Source organism: Salvelinus fontinalis, chromosome 11, assembly GCF_029448725.1.
Source record: "Salvelinus fontinalis isolate EN_2023a chromosome 11, ASM2944872v1, whole genome shotgun sequence".
NCBI lineage: Eukaryota > Metazoa > Chordata > Actinopteri > Salmoniformes > Salmonidae > Salvelinus > Salvelinus fontinalis.
Window position 1 is genome coordinate 52261872 of NC_074675.1, and position 12503 is coordinate 52274374.

The following is a 12503-nucleotide window of genomic DNA, read 5'->3' on the forward strand; positions in this document are numbered from 1 at the left end:
GCTCCGTCATATCCACCGTGTTCACCCGCGATATCGCTCGGTAACTCGACCCGCCGTTGACACTCCTCTCTCCTCCCGTCGTTCCACCGTTCTCCGTCACTCCGTCCCCTCCTCCATCCTCGCGGATCGTCTCCTCTCCGAACAGTTTCTCCACGTGGTAGTGTACGTATGCCGTGCGGTATTCCGACACGACCCGGAGCGGCCAGGAGAAGAGGAACACTGAGGCTAGCCAGAAGACTCGGGGTCGGGAATACCACGGTTGCCGGGTCGGGTCTGGGAACGCCAGGATATGCTCCCGGAAATCAACGTTCTTTAGATGCATCCCCTCTCGCGCTTCCATGTAATCATCCAGACCCTCGTTGTCTCCGAAGAAGTGTGCTCGCTGGGTGAGGTATGCCGCCTCCGCACGGGCGCTGGCGAAACTGAAACGGAGGAACAATTGATTCATTGATTGATTTGGATTTCATAGCGCTTTTCCAGTAGCAGAAAACAGTCTACGGGTGGGAAACTCAACTCACAAGAAAAGTATATTTTTCTGAATTATTAACAGTGCTTTGTAAATGAATATCTAGAATTCCAAATGTGCGTGTTCACCTGAAACACTTGGTGAAGCGTAACCTGACAGCCGGATGCTCCTGAAGTCCCTGGAGCTCTTTGGAGACGTCTTTAACCCTGTGGCGACCGTAGTCAAACTCAGAGCTGGAGGCGTGGGTGTTAACCCTCTCATGATACACCTGTGACAGAGGGACAGGTTACAGGGGTAATGTAGAGGGGTTACAGAGAGACGGGTTACAGGGGTAATGTAGAGGGGTTATAGAGGGACAGGTTACAGGGGTAATATAGAGGTTATAGAGGGACGGGTTACAGGGGTAATGTTGTAGATGGGGTAGAGAGAGACAGGTTACAGGGGTAATATAGAGGTTATAGAGGGACAGGTTACAGGGGTAATGTTGTAGATGGGGTAGAGAGAGACAGGTTACAGGGGTAATGTAGAGGGGTTACAGAGAGACAGGTTACAGGGGTAATGTAGAGGGGTTACAGAGAGACAGGTTACAGGGGTAATGTAGAGGGGTTATAGAGAGACAGGTTACAGGGGTAATGTAGAGGGGTTACAGAGAGACAGGTTACAGGGGTAATATTGTAGATGGGGTAGAGAGAGACAGGTTACAGGGGTAATATTGTAGGGAGTAGAGAGAGACAGGTTACAGGGGTAATATTGTAGATGGGGTAGAGAGAGACAGGTTACAGGGGTAATATTGTAGATGGGGTAGAGAGAGACAGGTTACAGGGGTAATATTGTAGGGGGTAGAGAGAGACAGGTTACAGGGGTAATATTGTAGGGGGTAGAGAGAGACAGGTTACAGGGGTAATATTGTAGGGGGTAGAGAGAGACAGGTTACAGGGGTAATATTGTAGGGGGTAGAGAGAGACAGGTTACAGGGGTAATATTGTAGGGGGTAGAGAGAGACAGGTTACAGGGGTAATGTAGAGGGGTAGAGAGAGACAGGTTACAGGGGTAATATTGTAGGGGGTAGAGAGAGACAGGTTACAGGGGTAATATTGTAGGGGGTAGAGAGAGACAGGTTACAGGGGTAATGTAGAGGGGTAGAGAGAGACAGGGTACAGGGGTAATATTGTAGGGGGTAGAGAGAGACAGGTTACAGGGGTAATGTAGAGGGGTAGAGAGAGACAGGGTACAGGGGTAATATTGTAGGGGGTAGAGAGAGACAGGTTACAGGGGTAATGTAGAGGGGTAGAGAGAGACAGGTTACAGGGGTAATATTGTAGATGGGGTAGAGAGAGACAGGTTACAGGGGTAATATTGTAGGGGGTAGAGAGAGACAGGTTACAGGGGTAATATTGTAGAGGGGTAGAGAGAGACAGGTTACAGGGGTAATATTGTAGGGGGTAGAGAGAGACAGGTTACAGGGGTAATATTGTAGGGGGTAGAGAGAGACAGGTTACAGGGGTAATATTGTAGGGAGTAGAGAGAGACAGGTTACAGGGGTAATATTGTAGGGTGTAGAGAGAGACAGGTTACAGGGGTAATATTGTAGGGGGTAGAGAGAGACAGGTTACAGGGGTAATGTAGAGGGGTAGAGAGAGACAGGGTACAGGGGTAATATTGTAGGGGGTAGAGAGAGACAGGTTACAGGGGTAATGTAGAGGGGTAGAGAGAGACAGGTTACAGGGGTAATATTGTAGATGGGGTAGAGAGAGACAGGTTACAGGGGTAATATTGTAGGGGGTAGAGAGAGACAGGTTACAGGGGTAATATTGTAGAGGGGTAGAGAGAGACAGGTTACAGGGGTAATATTGTAGGGGGTAGAGAGAGACAGGTTACAGGGGTAATATTGTAGGGGGTAGAGAGAGACAGGTTACAGGGGTAATATTGTAGGGAGTAGAGAGAGACAGGTTACAGGGGTAATATTGTAGGGTGTAGAGAGAGACAGGTTACAGGGGTAATATTGTAGGGGGTAGAGAGAGACAGGTTACAGGGGTAATATTGTAGGGAGTAGAGAGAGACAGGTTACAGGGGTAATATTGTAGAGGGTAGAGAGAGACAGGTTACAGGGGTAATGTAGAGGGGTAGAGAGAGACAGGTTACAGGGGTAATATTGTAGGGGGTAGAGAGAGACAGGTTACAGGGGTAATGTAGAGGGGTAGAGAGAGACAGGGTACAGGGGTAATGTAGAGGGGTAGAGAGAGACAGGTTACAGGGGTAATAGTGTAGGGGGTAGAGAGAGACAGGTTACAGGGGTAATATTGTAGGGGGTAGAGAGAGACAGGTTACAGGGGTAATATTGTAGGGGGTAGAGAGAGACAGGTTACAGGGGTAATATTGTAGGGGGTAGAGAGAGACAGGTTACAGGGGTAATATTGTAGATGGGGTAGAGAGAGACAGGTTACAGGGGTAATATTGTAGGGGATAGAGAGAGACAGGTTACAGGGGTAATATTGTAGGGGTAGAGAGAGACAGGTTACAGGGGTAATAGTGTAGGGAGTAGAGAGAGACAGGTTACAGGGGTAATATTGTAGATGGGGTAGAGAGAGACAGGTTACAGGGGTAATATTGTAGGGGGTAGAGAGAGACAGGTTACAGGGGTAATATTGTAGATGGGGTAGAGAGAGACAGGTTACAGGGGTAATATTGTATGGGGTAGAGAGAGACAGGTTACAGGGGTAATATTGTAGGGGGTAGAGAGAGACAGGTTACAGGGGTAATATTGTAGGGGTAGAGAGAGACAGGTTACAGGGGTAATGTAGAGGCGTTAGAGAGAGACAGGTTACAGGGGTAATATTGTAGGGGGTAGAGAGAGACAGGTTACAGGGGTAATATTGTAGGGGGTAGAGAGAGACAGGTTACAGGGGTAATGTAGAGGCGTTAGAGAGAGACAGGTTACAGGGGTAATATTGTAGGGGGTAGAGAGAGACAGGTTACAGGGGTAATATTGTAGGGGTAGAGAGAGACAGGTTACAGGGGTAATATTGTAGAGGGGTAGAGAGAGACAGGTTACAGGGGTAATATTGTAGGGGGTAGAGAGAGACAGGTTACAGGGGTAATATTGTAGGGGGTAGAGAGAGACAGGTTACAGGGGTAATATTGTAGATGGGGTAGAGAGAGACAGGTTACAGGGGTAATATTGTAGGGAGTAGAGAGAGACAGGTTACAGGGGTAATATTGTAGATGGGGTAGAGAGAGACAGGTTACAGGGGTAATATTGTAGGGGGTAGAGAGAGACAGGTTACAGGGGTAATATTGTAGATGGGTTAGAGAGAGACAGGTTACAGGGGTAATATTGTAGGGGGTAGAGAGAGACAGGTTACAGGGGTAATATTGTAGATGGGGTAGAGAGAGACAGGTTACAGGGGTAATATTGTAGGGGGTAGAGAGAGACAGGTTACAGGGGTAATATTGTAGATGGGTTAGAGAGAGACAGGTTACAGGGGTAATATTGTAGGGGGTAGAGAGAGACAGGTTACAGGGGTAATATAGAGGTTATAGAGAGACAGGTTACAGGGGTAATATTGTAGGGGGTAGAGAGAGACAGGTTACAGGGGTAATATTGTAGATGGGGTAGAGAGAGACAGGTTACAGGGGTAATGTAGACGGGTAGAGAGAGACAGGTTACAGGGGTAATATTGTAGGGGGTAGAGAGAGACAGGTTACAGGGGTAATATTGTAGGGGGTAGAGAGAGACAGGTTACAGGGGTAATGTAGAGGGGTTATAGAGAGACAGGGTACAGGGGTAATATTGTAGGGGGTAGAGAGAGACAGGTTACAGGGGTAATATTGTAGATGGGGTAGAGAGAGACAGGTTACAGGGGTAATATTGTAGGGGGTAGAGAGAGACAGGTTACAGGGGTAATATTGTAGGGGGTAGAGAGAGACAGGTTACAGGGGTAATATTGTAGGGGGTAGAGAGAGACAGGTTACAGGGGTAATATTGTAGGGGGTAGAGAGAGACAGGTTACAGGGGTAATATAGAGGTTATAGAGAGACAGGTTACAGGGGTAATATTGTAGGGGGTAGAGAGAGACAGGTTACAGGGGTAATATTGTAGATGGGGTAGAGAGAGACAGGTTACAGGGGTAATATTGTAGGGGGTAGAGAGAGACAGGTTACAGGGGTAATGTAGACGGGTAGAGAGAGACAGGTTACAGGGGTAATATTGTAGGGGGTAGAGAGAGACAGGTTACAGGGGTAATATTGTAGGGGGTAGAGAGAGACAGGTTACAGGGGTAATATTGTAGGGGGTAGAGAGAGACAGGTTACAGGGGTAATATTGTAGGGGGTAGAGAGAGACAGGTTACAGGGGTAATATTGTAGGGGGTAGAGAGAGACAGGTTACAGGGGTAATATTGTAGGGGATAGAGAGAGACAGGTTACAGGGGTAATATTGTAGGGGGTAGAGAGAGACAGGTTACAGGGGTAATATTGTAGGGGGTAGAGAGAGACAGGTTACAGGGGTAATATTGTAGGGGGTAGAGAGAGACAGGTTACAGGGGTAATATTGTAGAGGGGTAGAGAGAGACAGGTTACAGGGGTAATATTGTAGGGGGTAGAGAGAGACAGGTTACAGGGGTAATATTGTAGATGGGGTAGAGAGAGACAGGTTACAGGGGTAATATTGTAGGGGGTAGAGAGAGACAGGTTACAGGGGTAATATAGAGGTTATAGAGAGACAGGTTACAGGGGTAATATTGTAGGGGGTAGAGAGAGACAGGTTACAGGGGTAATATTGTAGGGGGTAGAGAGAGACAGGTTACAGGGGTATTATTGTATTGGGTAGAGAGAGACAGGTTACAGGGGTAATATAGAGGGGGTAGAGAGAGAGACAGGTTACAGGGGTAATATTGTAGATGGGGTAGAGAGAGACAGGTTACAGGGGTAATATTGTAGGGGGTAGAGAGAGACAGGTTACAGGGGTAATGTTGTAGGGGGTAGACAGAGACAGGTTACAGGGGTAATATTGTAGGGGGTAGAGAGAGACAGGTTACAGGGGTAATATTGTAGGGGGTAGAGAGAGACAGGTTACAGGGGTAATGCTGTAGGGGGTAGAGAGAGACAGGTTACAGGGGTAATATTGTAGGGGTAGAGAGAGACTGGTTACAGGGGTAATGCTGTAGGGGGTAGAGAGAGACAGGTTACAGGGGTAATATTGTAGGGGTAGAGAGAGACTGGTTACAGGGGTAATATTGTAGGGGGTAGAGAGAGACAGGTTACAGGGGTAATATTGAAGGGGTAGAGAGAGACAGGTTACAGGGGTAATATTGTAGGGGTAGAGAGAGACAGGTTACAGGGGTAATGTTGAAGGGGTAGAGAGAGACAGGTTACAGGGGTAATATTGTAGGGGGTAGAGAGAGACAGGGTACAGGGGTAATATTGTAGATGGGGTAGAGAGAGACAGGTTACAGGGGTAATATTGAAGGGGTAGAGAGAGACAGGTTACAGGGGTAATATTGTAGGGGGTAGAGAGAGACAGGTTACAGGGGTAATATTGTAGGGAGTAGAGAGAGACAGGTTACAGGGGTAATATTGTAGATGGGGTAGAGAGAGACAGGTTACAGGGGTAATATTGTATGGGGTAGAGAGAGACAGGTTACAGGGGTAATATTGTAGGGGTAGAGAGAGACAGGTTACAGGGGTAATGTAGAGGCGTTAGAGAGAGACAGGTTACAGGGGTAATATTGTAGGGGGTAGAGAGAGACAGGTTACAGGGGTAATATTGTAGGGGGTAGAGAGAGACAGGTTACAGGGGTAATGTAGAGGCGTTAGAGAGAGACAGGTTACAGGGGTAATATTGTAGGGGGTAGAGAGAGACAGGTTACAGGGGTAATATTGTAGGGGTAGAGAGAGACAGGTTACAGGGGTAATATTGTAGAGGGGTAGAGAGAGACAGGTTACAGGGGTAATATTGTAGGGGGTAGAGAGAGACAGGTTACAGGGGTAATATTGTAGATGGGTTAGAGAGAGACAGGTTACAGGGGTAATATTGTAGGGGGTAGAGAGAGACAGGTTACAGGGGTAATATTGTAGATGGGGTAGAGAGAGACAGGTTACAGGGGTAATATTGTAGGGGGTAGAGAGAGACAGGTTACAGGGGTAATATTGTAGGGGGTAGAGAGAGACAGGTTACAGGGGTAATATAGAGGTTATAGAGAGACAGGTTACAGGGGTAATATTGTAGGGGGTAGAGAGAGACAGGTTACAGGGGTAATATTGTAGATGGGGTAGAGAGAGACAGGTTACAGGGGTAATGTAGACGGGTAGAGAGAGACAGGTTACAGGGGTAATATTGTAGGGGGTAGAGAGAGACAGGTTACAGGGGTAATATTGTAGATGGGGTAGAGAGAGACAGGTTACAGGGGTAATATTGTAGGGGGTAGAGAGAGACAGGTTACAGGGGTAATGTAGAGGGGTTATAGAGAGACAGGGTACAGGGGTAATATTGTAGGGGGTAGAGAGAGACAGGTTACAGGGGTAATATTGTAGATGGGGTAGAGAGAGACAGGTTACAGGGGTAATATTGTAGGGGGTAGAGAGAGACAGGTTACAGGGGTAATATTGTAGGGGGTAGAGAGAGACAGGTTACAGGGGTAATATTGTAGGGGGTAGAGAGAGACAGGTTACAGGGGTAATATTGTAGGGGGTAGAGAGAGACAGGTTACAGGGGTAATATTGTAGGGGGTAGAGAGAGACAGGTTACAGGGGTAATATTGTAGGGGGTAGAGAGAGACAGGTTACAGGGGTAATATTGTAGGGGGTAGAGAGAGACAGGTTACAGGGGTAATAGTGTAGGGGGTAGAGAGAGACAGGTTACAGGGGTAATATTGTAGGGGGTAGAGAGAGACAGGTTACAGGGGTAATATAGAGGTTATAGAGAGACAGGTTACAGGGGTAATATTGTAGGGGGTAGAGAGAGACAGGTTACAGGGGTAATATTGTAGATGGGGTAGAGAGAGACAGGTTACAGGGGTAATATTGTAGGGGGTAGAGAGAGACAGGTTACAGGGGTAATATTGTAGGGGGTAGAGAGAGACAGGTTACAGGGGTAATGTTGTAGGGGGTAGAGAGAGACAGGTTACAGGGGTAATATTGTAGGGGGTAGAGAGAGACAGGTTACAGGGGTAATGTAGACGGGTAGAGAGAGACAGGTTACAGGGGTAATATTGTAGGGGGTAGAGAGAGACAGGTTACAGGGGTAATATTGTAGGGGGTAGAGAGAGACAGGTTACAGGGGTAATAGTGTAGGGGGTAGAGAGAGACAGGTTACAGGGGTAATATTGTAGGGGGTAGAGAGAGACAGGGTACAGGGGTAATGTAGAGGGGTTATAGAGAGACAGGGTACAGGGGTAATATTGTAGGGGGTAGAGAGAGACAGGTTACAGGGGTAATATTGTAGATGGGGTAGAGAGAGACAGGTTACAGGGGTAATGTAGATGGGTAGAGAGAGACAGGTTACAGGGGTAATATTGTAGATGGGGTAGAGAGAGACAGGTTACAGGGGTAATATTGTAGGGGGTAGAGAGAGACAGGTTACAGGGGTAATATTGTAGGGGGTAGAGAGAGACAGGTTACAGGGGTAATATTGTAAGGGGTAGAGAGAGACAGGTTACAGGGGTAATATTGTAGGGGGTAGAGAGAGACAGGTTACAGGGGTAATATTGTAGATGGGGTAGAGAGAGACAGGTTACAGGGGTAATATTGTAGGGGGTAGAGAGAGACGGGGTACAGGGGTAATATTGTAGGGGGTAGAGAGAGACAGGTTACAGGGGTAATATTGTATTGGGTAGAGAGAGACAGGTTACAGGGGTAATATTGTAGGGGGTAGAGAGAGACAGGTTACAGGGGTAATGTAGACGGGTAGAGAGAGACAGGTTACAGGGGTAATATTGTAGGGGGTAGAGAGACACAGGTTACAGGGGTAATATTGTATTGGGTGAGAGAGACAGGTTACAGGGTTAATATAGAGGGGGTAGAGAGAGACAGGTTACAGGGGTAATATTGTAGATGGGGTAGAGAGAGACAGGTTACAGGGGTAATATTGTAGGGGGTAGAGAGAGACAGGTTACAGGGGTAATATTGTAGGGGGTAGAGAGAGACAGGGTACAGGGGTAATATTGTATGGGGTAGAGAGAGACAGGTTACAGGGGTAATATAGAGGGGTTATAGAGAGAGACAGGTTACAGGGGTAATATTGTAGATGGGGTAGAGAGAGACAGGTTACAGGGGTAATATTGTAGATGGGGTAGAGAGAGACAGGTTACAGGGGTAATATTGTATGGGGTAGAGAGAGACAGGTTACAGGGGTAATATTGTAGGGGGTAGAGAGAGACAGGTTACAGGGGTAATATTGTAGGGGGTAGAGAGAGACAGGTTACAGGGGTAATGTAGAGGCGTTAGAGAGAGACAGGTTACAGGGGTAATATTGTATGGGGTAGAGAGAGACAGGTTACAGGGGTAATATTGTGGGGGGTAGAGAGAGACAGGGTACAGGGGTAATATTGTAGGGGGTAGAGAGAGACAGGTTACAGGGGTAATATTGTAGGGGGTAGAGAGAGACAGGTTACAGGGGTAATGTTGTAGGGAGTAGAGAGAGACAGGTTACAGGGGTAATATTGTAGGGGGTAGAGAGAGACAGGTTACAGGGGTAATATTGTAGGGGGTAGAGAGAGACAGGTTACACGGGTAATATTGTAGGGGGTAGAGAGAGACAGGTTACAGGGGTAATATTGTAGGGGTTAGAGAGAGACAGGTTACAGGGGTAATGTAGACGGGTAGAGAGAGACTGGTTACAGGGGTAATATAGAGGGGGTAGAGAGAGACAGGTTACAGGGGTAATATTGTAGATGGGGTAGAGAGAGACAGGTTACAGGGGTAATATTGAAGATGGGGTAGAGAGACAGGTTACAGGGGTAATAGTGTAGGGGGTAGAGAGAGACAGGTTACAGGGGTAATATTGTAGGGGGTAGAGAGAGACAGGTTACAGGGGTAATATTGTAGGGGGTAGAGAGAGACAGGGTACAGGGGTAATATTGTAGGGGGTAGAGAGAGACAGGTTACAGGGGTAATATTGTAGGGGGTAGAGAGAGACAGGTTACAGGGGTAATATTGTAGATGGGGTAGAGAGAGCCAGGTTACAGGAGTAATATTGTAGGGGGTAGAGAGAGACAGGTTACAGGGGTAATATTGTAGGGGGTAGAGAGAGACAGGTTACAGGGGTAATATTGTAGGGGGTAGAGAGAGACAGGTTACAGGGGTAATATTGTAGGGGGTAGAGAGAGACAGGTTACAGGGGTAATATTGTAGGGGGTAGAGAGAGACAGGTTACAGGGGTAATATTGTAGGGGGTAGAGAGAGACAGGTTACAGGGGTAATATTGTAGGGGGTAGAGAGAGACAGGTTACAGGGGTAATGTAGACGGGTAGAGAAAGACAGGTTACAGGGGTAATATTGTAGATGGGGTAGAGAGAGACAGGTTACAGGGGTAATATTGTAGGGGGTAGAGAGAGACAGGTTACAGGGGTAATATTGTATTGGGTAGAGAGAGACAGGTTACAGGGGTAATATTGTAGATGGGGTAGAGAGAGACAGGTTACAGGGGTAATATTGTAGGGGGTAGAGAGAGACAGGTTACAGGGGTAATATTGTAGGGGGTAGAGAGAGACAGGGTACAGGGGTAATATTGTAGATGGGGTAGAGAGAGACAGGTTACAGGGGTAATATTGTAGGGGGTAGAGAGAGACAGGTTACAGGGGTAATATAGAGGTTATAGAGAGACAGGTTACAGGGGTAATATTGTAGGGGGTAGAGAGAGACAGGTTACAGGGGTAATATTGTAGATGGGGTAGAGAGAGACAGGTTACAGGGGTAATATTGTATGGGGTAGAGAGAGACAGGTTACAGGGGTAATATTGTATGGGGTAGAGAGAGACAGGTTACAGGGGTAATATTGTATGGGGTAGAGAGAGACAGGTTACAGGGGTAATATTGTAGGGGGTAGAGAGAGACAGGTTACAGGGGTAATGTAGAGGCGTTAGAGAGAGACAGGTTACAGGGGTAATATTGTAGAGGGGTAGAGAGAGACAGGTTACAGGGGTAATGTAGAGGCGTTATAGAGAGACAGGTTACAGGGGTAATAGTGTAGGGGGTAGAGAGAGACAGGTTACAGGGGTAATATTGTAGAGGGGTAGAGAGAGACAGGTTACAGGGGTAATATTGTAGGGAGTAGAGAGAGACAGGTTACAGGGGTAATATTGTAGGGGGTAGAGAGAGACAGGTTACAGGGGTAATATTGTAGGGGGTAGAGAGAGACAGGTTACAGGGGTAATATTGTAGGGGGTAGAGAGAGACAGGTTACAGGGGTAATATTGTAGGGGGTAGAGAGAGACAGGTTACAGGGGTAATATTGTAGGGAGTAGAGAGAGACAGGTTACAGGGGTAATATTGTAGGGGGTAGAGAGAGACAGGTTACAGGGGTAATATTGTAGATGGGTTAGAGAGAGACAGGTTACAGGGGTAATATTGTAGGGGGTAGAGAGAGACAGGTTACAGGGGTAAAATAGAGGTTATAGAGAGACAGGTTACAGGGGTAATATTGTAGGGGGTAGAGAGAGACAGGTTACAGGGGTAATATTGTAGGGGGTAGAGAGAGACAGGTTACAGGGGTAATATTGTAGGGGGTAGAGAGAGACAGGTTACAGGGGTAATATTGTAGATGGGGTAGAGAGAGACAGGTTACAGGGGTAATGTAGACGGGTAGAGAGAGACAGGTTACAGGGGTAATATTGTAGGGGGTAGAGAGAGACAGGTTACAGGGGTAATATTGTAGGGGGTAGAGAGAGACAGGTTACAGGGGTAATGTAGAGGGGTTATAGAGAGACAGGGTACAGGGGTAATATTGTAGGGGGTAGAGAGAGACAGGTTACAGGGGTAATATTGTAGATGGGGTAGAGAGAGACAGGTTACAGGGGTAATATTGTAGGGGGTAGAGAGAGACAGGTTACAGGGGTAATGTTGTAGGGGGTAGAGAGAGACAGGTTACAGGGGTAATATTGTAGGGGGTAGAGAGAGACAGGTTACAGGGGTAATATTGTAGGGGGTAGAGAGAGACAGGGTACAGGGGTAAGGTTGTAGGGGGTAGAGAGAGACAGGTTACAGGGGTAATATTGTAGATGGGGTAGAGAGAGACAGGTTACAGGGGTAATATTGTAGGGGGTAGAGAGAGACAGGTTACAGGGGTAATATTGTAGATGGGGTAGAGAGAGACAGGTTACAGGGGTAATATTGTAGGGGGTAGAGAGAGACAGGTTACAGGGGTAATATTGTAGGGGGTAGAGAGAGACAGGTTACAGGGGTAATATTGTAGGGGGTAGAGAGAGACAGGTTACAGGGGTAATATTGTAGGGAGTAGAGAGAGACAGGTTACAGGGGTAATATTGTAGGGGGTAGAGAGAGACAGGTTACAGGGGTAATATTGTAGGGGGTAGAGAGAGACAGGTTACAGGGGTAATATTGTAGGGGGTAGAGAGAGACAGGTTACAGGGGTAAGGTTGTAGGGGGTAGAGAGAGACAGGTTACAGGGGTAATATTGTAGGGGGTAGAGAGAGACAGGTTACAGGGGTAATGTAGACGGGTAGAGAGAGACAGGTTACAGGGGTAATATTGTAGATGGGGTAGAGAGAGACAGGTTACAGGGGTAATATTGTAGATGGGGTAGAGAGAGACAGGTTACAGGGGTAATATTGTAGGGGGTAGAGAGAGACAGGCTACAGGGGTAATATTGTAGATGGGGTAGAGAGAGACAGGTTACAGGGGTAATATTGTAGGGGGTAGAGAGAGACAGGCTACAGGGGTAATATTGTAGATGGGGTAGAGAGAGACAGGTTACAGGGGTAATATTGTATGGGGTAGAGAGACAGGTTACAGGGGTAATATTGTAGGGGGTAGAGAGAGACAGGTTACAGGGGTAATATTGTAGGGGGTAGAGAGAGACAGG

At 47.3% G+C, this 12503-nt stretch overlaps 1 protein-coding gene across 1 annotated transcript in view; it reads right to left on the reverse strand.

Moving 5' to 3' along the window:
- The window catches only part of LOC129865908 (transmembrane protein 151A-like), a 106873-nt gene that overhangs the window by 828 nt on the left and 93542 nt on the right, over positions 1 to 12503 (reverse strand). The window contains exons 5-6 of the mRNA XM_055938992.1: positions 595 to 734; positions 1 to 422 (exon numbers count right to left, since the gene is read on the reverse strand). The exon at positions 1 to 422 is cut by the window's left edge and continues 828 nt beyond it. Coding sequence (XP_055794967.1) covers positions 1 to 422; positions 595 to 734 — 562 coding nt within the window. The remainder of the gene's footprint in view (positions 423 to 594; positions 735 to 12503) is intronic.